At 41.2% G+C, this 14,100-nt stretch overlaps 1 protein-coding gene across 1 annotated transcript in view; it reads left to right on the forward strand.

The window, feature by feature from the left end:
• The window catches only part of furinb (furin (paired basic amino acid cleaving enzyme) b), a 74,527-nt gene that overhangs the window by 53,715 nt on the left and 6,712 nt on the right, over positions 1-14,100 (forward strand). Inside the window, exons 7-10 of the mRNA XM_034878455.1 lie at positions 4,745-4,833; positions 7,463-7,635; positions 11,439-11,651; positions 13,175-13,275. Coding sequence (XP_034734346.1) covers positions 4,745-4,833; positions 7,463-7,635; positions 11,439-11,651; positions 13,175-13,275 — 576 coding nt within the window. The remainder of the gene's footprint in view (positions 1-4,744; positions 4,834-7,462; positions 7,636-11,438; positions 11,652-13,174; positions 13,276-14,100) is intronic.

The following is a 14,100-nucleotide window of genomic DNA, read 5'->3' on the forward strand; positions in this document are numbered from 1 at the left end:
CATCATGTCAAGAGAGATTGTGTTGGGTGACGTTTACATTTTCCAGCAAATGGCAGGGCAGTGACTTGACCGAATATGGTGCCTTGTCCTGAGGAGGAGAGATAAAAGCATTACCTCACTCTGTCCCTTTGCTCCTTCTGATAAGATACGGCAGGTCACATTGGCTGTGTGAATAGATAGTCTCTAGTTCAGCTGCCTTTTATTTTGGATTTGTTCCCTACAGCCTGTCTTTTAGACAAAGACTGCCGTTTTCGCCATCCTCCGTGCTCACACTTTAATGATTTATTCACTGTGATTGTTCTCCGACATAGGGCTGCACTATTTTTAAAGTGTTTTCTTGTTTTCCCTACATCTTTTGTATAAACTTTAACTTTTCAAACTACACTCATGCGGGACCCAGGGAGTCGTCGTGTCTGACACCTCTTCCAATCTATTTTAAATGGATAAAGAATGGAGGCATTCAGCAAAGTGTCTCAGAAATCATTTCATTTCATAGACATTTGACAGATAGAACTGTGGCTTCCCCTAAAACCCTTTTGTCTGCTCTGGAAGGCCTGATCCTCCCTGGGTATATTAAGCTGTCTGGCTGGTTTGGTGGGATTCAATCCAGGCCAATCACTCATTTGCACACACATGCATGTGCACATGCCGATAGTATTCACAACAGCTGCATATTGGTGTGTACGGCTTCTCAATTAACCTCTTTCCAGGCCCCTTGGCTCTGTGTTGACTCCGTCCATCTTGGCTAAATCCCCCTCCTGGCATCACATCTGTGGCCGCAGCTCCTTGGTCTGATATTCAGAAAAAGACTGTTTATTTCCCAGACACATAATCAGAGCATCTTTGTTTCGAAAGGCAACATTTTAAACAACATTGAGAGTAACATTTGAAGCTGCTATTTGAAGTGTGATTCAACTGCAAATGCCTGCACATTGCAAGCATGTAGTATTTTGGACCAAGCCATATGGCTTGCCATGGTGCTGACTATGTGTGTTTCTGGCCAGTGTGGATGGTTGCAGGCTCCCTGGCTTGTGTAATAACAGAGAGTGAAAGAATGTGTTCTCATCATCAAATGAGAATCATTTTCCTCATTTTATTCAGTAGTGTTCCACCGCAAGAAAATTAACAACACTGCAAAAAGCAAATGTGACATGAAAATTGCTTTATAATGTACCTACACTTCAAATTAAACCAACAAGTGCTAACCTAAATATGTATTTATTATTTTAAGGTAGAATTTCCAAGGAGAAATAGCTCAGAAGTTGCAACATGCACTGGAACGTGACACATTAAAATGGAGAATCGTGTGCACCAGTCACCCACTTCTACATCCAATTACAGAGGAAGCACTTAGTGTTTTGTATGTCTTCAAATATAGATCTCTCCCACTTTTGTCTTTTTATGTTTTATGTTAAGCAGGCACATTTGAACATAAAAATGCAGCGGGTGAAATTGTAGTCTGTCCTGAGTAGCACCCATGCCGAGCTTTCTCTATGTCATTAAACAGTCTTCTCACTAGTCACTTGCACACATTTTGTTTTTCTGGCTGGAAATGACTGGCAGACACCATTCAGCTCCCACTCTCTAGTGTTTTGCCACATAATAACGTGATTGACTTCTGTGGACGAGCTTGTAGAGGCAGTCAGTCAGACATTGTTAGACGCGCAGTAGTGAGCTAAGATGTAATGAGGAGGCAGGTCTGTGCCTCTAATAGCGCTTTGATTAAACAATAGATGCTCCCTTAAAGGTCTGCTCGCCACTTCCCATGCAGAGAGGTCCTGCTGTACAGAGATCAGCATACCTGGGAGCTGAATGTCTGAGAGTGTGGACTACGTCTCCAGCTTTTTAATATGCTAGATGGTTCTTTGATAATCAGACAAATGGATTGATTTGTGCCTTTGAATTACAATGATTCTCTGATGCTTAATGGGTCATTGTGGTGTTTGATGGATTTTTCACAAAAACTGCTGCCTGCTGCTGCATACCACTGCTAAGAAATTGCCTCCCCACATAATAAGTTCCAATTTAACCCCTGAGTACGTACATTGTTCTTGAGGGAGCCGTCAACTGTCTATCAACTGCTGCCATTTATACAAGCTAGTTAGTAGTAAAGCAATGTAGTTTAACCTCTTGATAGCAGTGATGATCATTTAATGGATTGGTGATGTATGACCATATGCCATATGTTGGGCCAAGGTCCTTGTGTAAGGGCATATCCATCAGGGAAAAATATGCCCTGTCAGGCCAGTTGATTACTTATTTAAAAATCACTTTAATGCTTGTAGTTGTTGACAGGTCATGTAATAAATGATTTGTTAGGAGGCAACATTGTATATTCCATATAATTCTTTTTCTTGTTTGATGTTGTAAGTCTTGAACTAGTAAAAAAAAGACAGAAGAGGGAAGAAAACAGCAGCAATCATCTGCTAAAAATGTGTTTAAAGCGAACAAAACTGAGAATTAGCGGGTGTGTAATATATCACAGAGCTACGCAGAGTCTAATCAGGATCCCAGCTGGAGGCGTAGCCGTGCTCTGACCCTGTGAAATGACTTTGTCCTCTGCGTCATCATTGGGGGAGGTTGGGAGATCAAAAAGGAAGTCTTTTGGGCTTTTTTGGGGGCTTTTTAAAAAAAAAAGCTGTGGATGTAATTAGCTTTGATCTGACAACATTCACACAGCACATCCCAGAAATGGGTGTGAAAAACTGTACTGTACACCTCCTGATCAGATATCTGCACTGTAATCAGGAGACAATCTTAATGACCTGTGTTAAATGCCAAATGCTCATTCTGGTCCATCCATTTGCAGTCTGAGCACACCGCTTAAACCCTTGAAGTTAATGAAACAAATGAAATCCATCTCACTAACGATGGCTTTTTTTTGTTTTGTGTAGAATGATGCAAACCTTTAAAGGTTCCAATTTAGACTTCTCTTTGTCTTCTATAAGACCGGATCCGTAGTTGATAAAGCACGTTTTTGGGGGAGTGAGGGTTGGAGTTTTTTTTTGTTTGTGCAGTGTTGGTGTATTTGACATCTAGACAACGCTCCGTGGGGAATCGGTCTGTTTTTTTGAAACTCAAGACTGGTTGAAGCCTGAAGGTATTAATGAGGGACTCTGTGAATAATTCATGTACATCGATAACGTCTCATATCTCATTTGGATGGCCAGTGACTGTCAAGGTGAAGTTAGTTTTAGACAGGTGTTTGCCCCAGGTTTCACTTCAGTTACTTTTGATTGAAAAGCGGCCGTGCCCTGTAACCGTGTAGTGCGTACAACAGGAGAAAAGATTATCAATATTTCTCTCTGAGACATTGAGTAGAGGTCAAACCTAGAGGTGAAATAAGCGGCTCTCTGTAGTGTCTGTGTTTAACAGAAGAGGACTGTGGAAGAATAATTACTATTGTCTTCTCAGGTTCATAGATCTCAAGCTTTCTACATGCTATATAGAGCATTCATCCTCTTTCTGATTAGAATTTTACGAAAATATTTACAAAACAGTAAGCAACAATCAAAGTCCCTCTTATTATTTCTTGAGAATTGAATCTGCTTGATTGGGGCTGTGGGTCCTGTGTGGGTGTCCATGATACAAATGTTACTCAAACCTGATTGGTCCACGGAAGTACGCAACATCACCTTTTTCTTTACAACTGTCAAACTATATACAGTAACTATAATATACTATACTAATTATAAGATAGAAACACAACCATGGGAATCTCTCATGTGAAACAAGCAGAAGATGTGTTATTGAAGGGCCCCGTCGCTCATTGTATGAACCCGATAATGAAAATATCTTTTCATTAAAGTTGGAGGGGGAAAAAAGATTTTTCATCTAATCATCAAGTGAAAATTTCACTCAGTCAATACACACTGCACCTTTTCCTTTGTATATACAATTGTGGTACTCTAATAGAGCACAGACTCTGAAGATTTTCACCGGCATTTGCTTGTTGGCGCTTTCTGTCCTGTGTAAAAAAAGAAATCTAGTGTGTCCCTGATACTTTTTATTGTAAGACATTTTATGTTACTGCCTGCTTTGGTATGAGTAAGTCTTGAATTCTGAAAGTACTCTAATGAAAAGAGTAAGTAAGTCTTGAATTCTGAAAGTACTTTAATGAAAAGAGTAAGTAAGTCTTGAATTCTGAAAGTACTCTAATGAAAAGAGTAAGTAAGTCTTGAATTCTGAAAGTACTTTAATGAAAAGAGTAAGTAAGTCTTGAATTCTGAAAGTACTCTAATGAAAAGAGTAAGTAAGTCTTGAATTCTGAAAGTACTTTAATGAAAAGAGTAAGTAAGTCTTGAATTCTGAAAGTACTCTAATGAAAAGAGTAAGTAAGTCTTGAATTCTGAAAGTACTCTAATGAAAAGAGTAAGTAAGTCTTGAATTCTGAAAGTACTTTAATGAAAAGAGTAAGTAAGCCTTGAATTCTGAAAGTACTAGATCTTTTCATTGGGAAAGGAATTTCAGTGTCTTTGGCTCTTATTTTAAAACTCTGACACAAGTATCAGTCACAAAAGGACTACTGGGTCTATGCTTCTCTTCTGACTCTGCTGTATTTTTAACACTTCAGCTACAGTATTGTTTGAAGGCCCAGCTCAGTTCAGGAAGTTACAGTACAAACAATTGCTGCTTTTCTGCTGTCAGTATTTTGTTGAGTTATTGTGATGCTCCTCCTTGATGTGTGAATTGTTTCTCTGTAATCGTCCCCTCTCCTTTGGGACTTTGTCTTTTTTGTCCCCAGACACGGAACTCGGTGTGCAGGAGAAGTTGCAGCAGCAGCCGACAACGGTGTGTGTGGTGTAGGTGTGGCCTATAATGCCAAAATTGGAGGTGAGTGAAGCAGACCATTGGCATTTTTAATTGGGAACACTGTTTTAATTGAAATAATATTAATGGGACCTCTAGATCACCCAGTAAAAGCGTGCACCCCACGTAGGGTGAGTCCTTTGCAGCAGCTCAGGTTTGAATCCGACCTGAGGCCCTTTGCTGCGTGTCATCCCCTGTCTTTCTCTCCCCCTGTCCTGACTATCCACTGTCACTATCAACTTAATTTCAATGAGTTAAGTCTCATTTTTAATTAGAAATAATAAGCATAGTAATATTCACTTTCAAACTAATTACCGTGAAAGTGAATTTCTTTCAGCTAGGCTCTATTTAGTCTGGGACCTAAATCTGAATCACAAATGTAGCTGCGTCTTCACATTTTTTTATAGACTCTTTAACGAGTATATATATATCCATAATGTTTTTTTTCTTTTCTAGACCTTTGACTGTCTTTCACCGACTGATTCCTGACTGCCTGTTTGGTGAAGTCAAGTGCTTGATCTTATGCTACTGAGAACAATAGCTTCAGCTTTTCCTTCTGGAAATAAATGGCTTTGCATAGAAACGTTCAGATTTAAGTTTTTCTACAGGGTGAACCTTGTTTATTTTTTTGTCAAAGCAGCAAATATACTATCCCACTCCACCTTAATTTGGCACTTGGCCTGAAACTCTGTCTACCACCAATTAGATAAAAAGTCAGTTTTTCAAGTGTTTTGTTGAGTTTTTTGTGACGTCTATTGTATTATGTTGATGCCAAGGAAACTTCCCCAGTGGACATCTATTCATACCACGGCTTAAATCATCTGCCTAAAAAGCAGGTCAAAGTAAGACTTTTAGAACAGGCTCTTGACCAGCATGTGCGGATATGCATTAAAAAAGAACATATTCCTTCAAAGAGGTTCATTCAAATCAAACCTGTAATCGTGAATTAATCTTGAAATGTGTTGGGTTTTTTTGTCTCCCAAAAATGTTTGCACTTGGTAGAGTATTCCAAGGAGGCTTTTAGTAACGTTTGTCACTGAACAATCTGCCAGTGACATGATGGCAGCCAACAAGACTCAGCGGAGCCCTGAGCTGTCCCGTTCACAGATGTTACTCATAACTCTCCTTCTTTGTCTTCATTACCATTCCTCTCCCGACGGTGCCGCGCGTTGGCCCTGTTCTCATAAATGACTCCTTTGTGAATCTGTTCACGTTAACCGGGGTCAGTGGATTGTTTACAGACAGCTGGGATTTGCTCCCAAATACCTACGTACGTGCGTGCGTGCGTGCGTGCGTGCGTGCGCGCGAGTGTGTGTGTGTGTGTATTGTGTGTCTTTGTGTCTTTGTCGGGGCACCTCAGGTCCTGTGTTAAATGTGTGTATCCTTAGCAATGATTAGTGATTACCTGTAATTGACCCTGCTTGGCTAACTCTGCGTTTCCTTCCACCTACTGTATCTGTTTTCCCTACACACACAACACACAGACACACGCACACATACACACACAAACACACTCATTGCTGCATTCCTACCTGCTGCCTCGAACTTGCTGGAGCAGCGGGAACCTCACACAGCAGTGTCTTAATAAGGAATTGTCGAGCCGCAGGAAGTTGATGAGAATTGTTACGACAGTGATTATCGTTACCGCTGCAATACAGCCCTTGCAAAATGATCAACCGAGCAAATATTGGGCTTTATGCCACATGTTTAGCCCAGTAAAGCATTTTTTCCACGCTCCTTGGTATTCAAACTTGTGGTACACCAATTCCCCATGCCAACAGAGTAATTACTGCTTTGGCTACATCCCTTTTGGCATTCAGTTTGTTTCTTCAAGGCCAGGCAAGTCGTCTAGAATGGATTATTGAAGTCTTAATGTGGACGTCGTTGTGTTGCCTCTGAGGTCCGGGGGGTCCTTTCCCAGTAATGGACCTTATTTGAGGGTTGTACATTTCACGCCTCTCTACAGCCATTAATGTTCAGAGGAGTGATCTGAGGCTGCTGACTTCAAAGGCTCAGACAGAGTTGCATTCAGGTATGATGAAAGGTGACATTCGGTGCTACCCTGTGGATACCCCAGTCTGTTGAAGGTTCGGTAAACTCTCAGCTCAAATATACATGTGTGTATGTGCGCCTCTCTCTCTCTCTCTCTCTCTCTCGCTCTCTCTCTCTCTCCTGCAGTCTGTCGGGTTTGTCAACATGTCCTTTCTGTGTGTTTGGTGGGGGTTTGGAAGCTAGTCTGTCCTGGTTCAACAAACCGCTGGGTGACGGTAAAACAATGTAGTATCCATCGGAGCCGCATCTGCGGGTGAAGCTTTGTACGCGTACTCATTAAAACTGCAACTCTGTGAAGTCTTTGTTTTTTTCTTTGAAGTCTTTTGTTTCACCTGTTTTTTTATTTCTTGTTTTCTTTTCTTTGTGAGGATCAAATGGGAATCTGCGGTCCGACCGATTTCTTTCAGTCTTTTATGACAAGTTTTCTCTGGTTGTCATCTCATGCTGTGTTTTTATTCCTTCAGGTTTTGACACCTCTCTACCCATTTAAAGCAAAAATATATACGCTCACGATCTCTTTTCCATCTGTCATTCTGTCACTCTTTCCCCACCACTTTGCACGTCTCTAGTGTGGTAGCCTAATCTGCACTTTCTTTGATAGGAGTTCGTATGTTGGATGGGGAGGTGACAGACGTGGTGGAGGCCCACTCTCTGAGCCTCAACCCGCAGCACATCCACATCTATAGTGCCAGCTGGGGCCCAGAGGACGATGGCAAGTCACTGGACGGCCCTGCCAAGCTGGCTAAGGAGGCTTTCCTCCAGGGAATCACCAAGGTCAGTCAGTCTGACTTTTAATCTACTAATATCTTCCCTGTTTCCTGCTTCTAGCATCACCATCAAACTCACATCAGTGTAATTTGGGGAAATACGCTAACCTTTCTTTTCTTGTATAGAAGTGGATGAAAAGATTGATACAGCTCAAATGTCTGTATGGTAAAAATGACACTGAAGCCAGCCAAGCTTTGTTTAAAAAACTTTTACAGCTCATTAATTTACATGTCATATATTGTTTGTCTAATCTGAAAACAAAACACAGTAAAAAAAAAATTGCCCTCCACAGTTGGGGTTAGGACACGGGAGAAATGATGGTTAGGCATCACAGTAATAACTGCCTAGGTTTAAAATAAGGTTAGGTTGAGGTTTAGCGTGGCAGAAAAAGACTCTTTAGAGTTAGTGATATGTTTGAGCTCAGGCTAAAGTAGGGAAAAAACACAAATCGATTAGGAAGCAGACTTAGACACAACATCAGGACCAGGGACCTCCTGATGGAAGCCTGGTCACTGATCATAGCCACAACAATCTCTGACTCATAACCCTTAGTAGAATGGCAAATTCAACCTAACCCGGCTGCTGGCTCATATTTACTGTACAGATGTGAGAGTGGTATTGGTCTTCTCATCTAACCCTCGGCAAAGACGCGAGTACTGTACGTGCAACACGTTTACACTACATATGGAGCAATTTCTCTCATGCCCCCAAAAAAAACTTGAGGAAATCTGAGGTGTGAACCTGTTTCTACCTATTCAATCATATTGTAGCAATTATTGTTGTTAGTGTGTGTTGTGAAATGGCAGATGTCTTGTGAGATGTACTCTAGATAAGGACAAACGCAAGGTGAGTTTGGTAATTACCCTCTGATTAGCCCTTTAAGGTTTGAAAGAGTAAGACATTAAAGAGTATGACAATTATCTAAGGCTAATGTTATAATTTCTCTTGTGTCAGCTGGCTGCATCAGCCGAATGATAAATGTGAGTGGGAGGAAATAGAATCAGAGCAGCAGTCAGTGATGTAAACAATAGTTAATAGATACGAAGACCTCAGTAATTGGCATAGAAGTGAATGAAACCACACATTTTCCGTGGAATAAAACAAGTCATACTTCACATCCCAATATGTGAAATATTTCTACCAATCACGGCTTGTTAGTAAGGAGAAATAGCTGACAGCAGCACAACAGGACCTCTCTGGTTTAGCGTGTGTTCTCCGGGCAGGGAAGTGTTATCGGCTAGCCCCTCTAACCTGCATCTAAGGCAGCGTCCGGTCCTAAACCGGGCCAGAAGGTTCCTGAGTTTTACCAAGAGCTTTAAGCCTCCTGTGTTGTGATACTGAATGATTCAGACATCATTACACAGTAGAAGGAAACGTCCCCCTCCCCCCCCCAATTTTGTGGTAAATTTGTGAGATGGAGATAGAGGAATCCATTAAGAAAATTAAATAGATAATCCTATTAAAAACCAGCTCATTTAAGTCTGGGTTCAGATAAAATTGAGGTCCCTTTGTACACTTGGAAGCTTACAATGTGATTAACGGAGCCAGAGAAAATAGTGTTGCAGCATCAGTGATAAGGGAACCAAAGTTCCAGTATCTTTATATTTGTCGGGGTGGTGAAGCGAAAATACTGAAACTGATGATGTGATAAGACTTTTACTTTGTTTAGCAGCCAGGCCGGACTCAAGCAGGCAGAGAGCACAACAGAAAGACAAAGTCTTTTGTTTAGTTTTGTGTATCTGTGGGTGACCGAGAGGGATGGAAGACAAAATTGTGTGTTTTTGTTTTATCTCACCTTGTTAAATCTTGCTCACCATCAGCTGCTCCCTTATTCTGTGTGTGACATTTGTTTCTGTTTCTTCACCAAACAGTATTTGTTTCTTGGTTTATTGTTCTGTCGCCCACTTGGTTCAAACTAGATGTGGAAGAAGACGTGTGAAGAAGTGTTTTATTTTTTAGCTGCTGCTTTCACACTTTGATGAAAAATTGTGTTTGAGTTTTTTTTTTAATTAACGTGAATGACAGGGTGTAATGAATCCTAAATAGAAATGCAAGTTGTGAGCAAATTATGATGATACCTTTTTTTTTTTTTCGGTACTTTTCAAAACCACTTAAAAAGTGCTTTGCATAAAGACAAAAGCAATAATAAGGTTTGACAAAAAAGGAATGGCACCATCTGCACATATTGTTCAGAAGTTGAAATGCATAATTAAACATGACAGCAAAAATTACACAAATTAAAAACCAATTCAAAATGTGTGTCTGTACGATTTGCCCGCATCTCATTTTTTTCAGTTTTATCCATCCCCTTTTTTGCCTTGCAGCTCACCAATGGGAATGTGCACACTACTACTACTACTATTATTACTGCTGCTACTACTACTACTACTACTACTACTACTACTACTACTACTACTACTGCTACTGCTACTACTACTGCTGCTGTCTGTACTGCTTTCTGTACAACTTTAACACTGACTTAAAAAAGGACAGTGAGGTTGTTCTCCATCCAGAGGCAGATTCAGAGCATCAGGCAGGCTTCATACGTTTTGAAAAATACCTGGAAAAGTTATGGAATTTGAAAAATGCAAATTCCATGAGTAGAAAGGTTTTGTAAAAATCAAAAAGACACAGAAAGTTTCGGAAAAGTCTGCTAACAAAGCATAATAAATATGTGATTAACAAACAAAAAAATCTTTAAAAAAAAAATGTATTTCATGTTGTCTTAACCCTAACGTTCTATTCGGGCCGCGCTATTACGAATTCCCCTATGAGCCACATGCATTGTCATTCATTTTATTGTTAAACCTCTGAGGGTAAACGTTAACACAGATTTTTATTCTTTTTGTGTAATGAAAACGGGGGAATTCAAGTATACATAGTCATGGAAATTTGCCAAAAAGTCATGGAAAAGTATTGATTAAAAATACGTATGAACCCTGATCAGAGCCCTGACTGCAGATGCCCTGCTGCCCTCTGTCTCTGTCTCTGTCTCTGTCTCTGTCTCCAGCCCAGTGCTGGCAACAACAGCTGGTCTGCACACGTCAGGCTGCTATATGCATCGGGAGAAAGAAGTTCAGCAGTGAAGGAAGAGGGCAGACCAACTAGTGCCTTAAAAATAAGCAGTAAAACTGGGAAAAAAATCGATTCTAAAGGCCATAGGTTACTAGTACAAGGAGGCCACAATTGAGAAAATGTGCAAAAATTCTTCTACAACTTCTTCTAAACACCCTGGCAGCTGTATTTTATACAAGCTGAATGCGGCCCATCGATTTCTGGGGCATCTCAGCGATTAAGGAGTTGCAGTAATCTAATCAGCTGGAGACAAATGCGTAAAAAAGGATTTGTGTGTCTTGGAACAAAAAGGACAATCTAATCTTCGCGGTGTTCCTGGGTTGAAAAACGACACCCTTTGTTTCTCTGCTTAAAAGTTTCAAACCCAACTGGACTATAGATGTACATCTCATACAGAGTGTGTATTTTAGGAGCATACAGTCATATCATGTTGTCATTTATCATGCCCCTGAATTATATTCAGCTTGAGTAGATTTTGTAATTACATTTCTTGTGTTTATCGGATGTTCTGCAGCAACACTTCACCTGGCATTATGATGTATTAATAAGAGTTGTGCCTACAGCGTTTCACTGCTCCTGAACGAAAGCACATAAGTGACAAGGCGTTTAAGCAGTGAGACAAACGTCTTTGTCAAAGGCAATGTTTCACACCTCAACCAGCTCTTTCTAATTCTCTTTCTCTAAACCTATCCTGTGCACGCCTATGTATATGTGAGCGTGTTTCTATACCACAGGGACGAGACGGACAGGGCTCCATCTTTGTGTGGGCTTCGGGTAATGGTGGCCGAGAGCAGGACAGCTGTAACTGTGACGGCTACACCAACAGCATTTACACCCTCTCCATCAGCAGCACCACACAGTCCGGCAACGTGCCGTGGTACAGCGAGCCCTGCTCTTCCACCCTCGCTACCACCTTCAGCTCTGGAAACCCGGGGGAGAAACAGATAGTAGGTGTACATGCACACTCAAACTTTGAACATCTCCGATTTTGTGTGGGATTGTCTTTACACTTTATATCTCAAGCACACTGTAAATGTCAACAGTGCCAAAATAAACATACACCTCATACTTTGCCAAAAGTTGCCAAAAAATTAACTATTTTTGAATGTACATAAACATGTATCTCGTCTTTTGCAAAGGGAAAAAAAAAGGGATCAAAATCAGAGTGACTGATACACACATACATACATACAGTGAACAGAGTTGACAATAGGTGCCACTTTCATCCTTGAAGGTGCTTGTTATCTGAAGAAAGACTTGCCTCAGGGGCATAAAATAACATGAAACAACAATAAATCTGCCATTCCCTCCAAAATACATCAGAGACATGCTGCAGGCAAGCAAACACAAGTCGCCAGATTGAGGAAATTGAAGTCATTTTAATATTTTCAGCAACTTTTTGTATTGTAGCTTTAGCATTCAGAAGCTGCCATTTGTTGCATCAGTGAGTTCACACAGCTTCTTTTTATCGAGAACTAGTATTTATGTTGACTTTGTCAGATTCTGTGCTGTTTTTGTTAAACAAATCTAACAGGAGCTCATTTACTGTTGAAGCGCTGGGAATGTGTTACTGGGTATGGAAAGGTTTTTTTAAAAAAATTCCAAAAAGAAATCAGTGTAGGACTGCAACCAGCTAGTATTTTCATTATTGGTTAAGGTCGATGTTTTTTTTTTTTTTTTCCAATTAATCACTTAATATAAAATGTCAGAATACAGTAAAAAAGAAAGGCCCATCACAAGTTCCTAGGTGATGTCGTCAGATTGCTTGTTTTTGTTCAACCAACCAAAACCCAAAAATATTCCGTTGAGAATGATAGAGAACTGAGAAAAGCAGGAAATCCTCACGCTGGAGAAGAGGAAACCATCAATTATTTTGACTTTTTCTGTATGAACTTTTGGCGTTTTTTCTGTTATATCTAACAGTGCAGACACCCCCCTTTGCTCATTCCTCTGACACGTAGACTTCTTTCCACAGTTAATGGCCAGTTAGTGCCACAATCTTTCAGGCCCATAGGCTGTAGTCATTGGTCGGGCCAAAACTTGCCGACCCAGAATCTCTCCCTGACCTTCATAGCTCGCCTTGCCCTCTGGCTTCTTGTCATTTCCGACGTGTCTCCATGGTGACCCAGACATGTCTCATTAGCTTTCTGAGCAGAGTTTGAGAGCAGAGGTGTACCCTGAGTGCTAAGATATTTTGTCATACCGCCACCCAACCTAACTGCATTGATTTGGCTGACATTCCCTGCTGTGACCCTTTGGCAGGGATCCACAGACCTGACACTGAACTTAACACCTCCTCCTCCTCCTCCTCCGATTGATGCAGGCAGAGCTCCCATTGTCTCTACGTCTCCCCTGCCTAACCTCTCTCACCGTGAACTTCACTCATGCCAGAGTGGGAAACTCAATGTGTCATATTAACTGTGTCTAACCTATATTTCTGAGCACTTCTCTCTCTTCTGCTGTCTCCAAGGTGACCACAGACCTTAGGCAAAAATGCACAGACTCTCACACGGGGACGTCTGCCTCGGCCCCGCTGGCTGCTGGGATCATTGCTCTGGCTCTGGAGGCCAAGTGAGTTGAGAACGACACAACCTCCTCCTGTAACCATAACACTTTTTATATTAAATTTGATTGAAAATGTAATTTATATCCCTCTAGAGTGTGTGTGTGTGTGTGTGTGTGTGTGCGCGCTTTTGGGAGTCGGCGTTTGCCTGAATCCCAGCCCATTAATTCTTTTCCTCAGCAAATAATCAGTTAATTAGCCAGACAAATCAGCAGCTGTAGCCCACACACACATCGGAATATCTGTGTGGCCGGCAGTGTAGATTTTAAACTGGAGAATGTCTCTTGTTATCGCTTACTCAGGGTTCCAGGTGTCAGAATCCAAGTTTCTGTCGTCAGTGCTAATGTGTTCTCCATTATGTTCCTATCTTCAGTCATATCTTGCGGTGTGTTAAGTCCCTCTTATCAGTCCACCGTCCTCCACTCTGCGTAATTCACTTCCATTCCACGTTAGCGTTTAGCTGACAGGTGTCAAAATCAAATCCGGCGTTACCTCACAGCCCCGGTTTCACTTGAGGGATACACGCTCAAAGTCCCTGGTTTATCTCAGCACTGTTGCCTCTGATATCATTAGAGAAGGGCACTGAAAGACAGACCCCTAAAGTTTTACACCACGAAGGCTATCTCTCACTTTTAACACCACAGTAGAGACAGCCCCCCCCCACCATCCACCCCCTCCGCATCCCTCCTGACAGGCAGCAGTAATAACAGGCTAGCTAGTTTATCAGACTGAGACCACACTGGAATTCACAGAGATGGAATCATTTAATAGGCAGACACTTTCTGGCGTTTATTTTATTTTTTTCTCCTTCATACTTGGTTGAGGTGACAGTG

This window comes from Etheostoma cragini, chromosome 8 (genome assembly GCF_013103735.1).
Source record: "Etheostoma cragini isolate CJK2018 chromosome 8, CSU_Ecrag_1.0, whole genome shotgun sequence".
NCBI lineage: Eukaryota > Metazoa > Chordata > Actinopteri > Perciformes > Percidae > Etheostoma > Etheostoma cragini.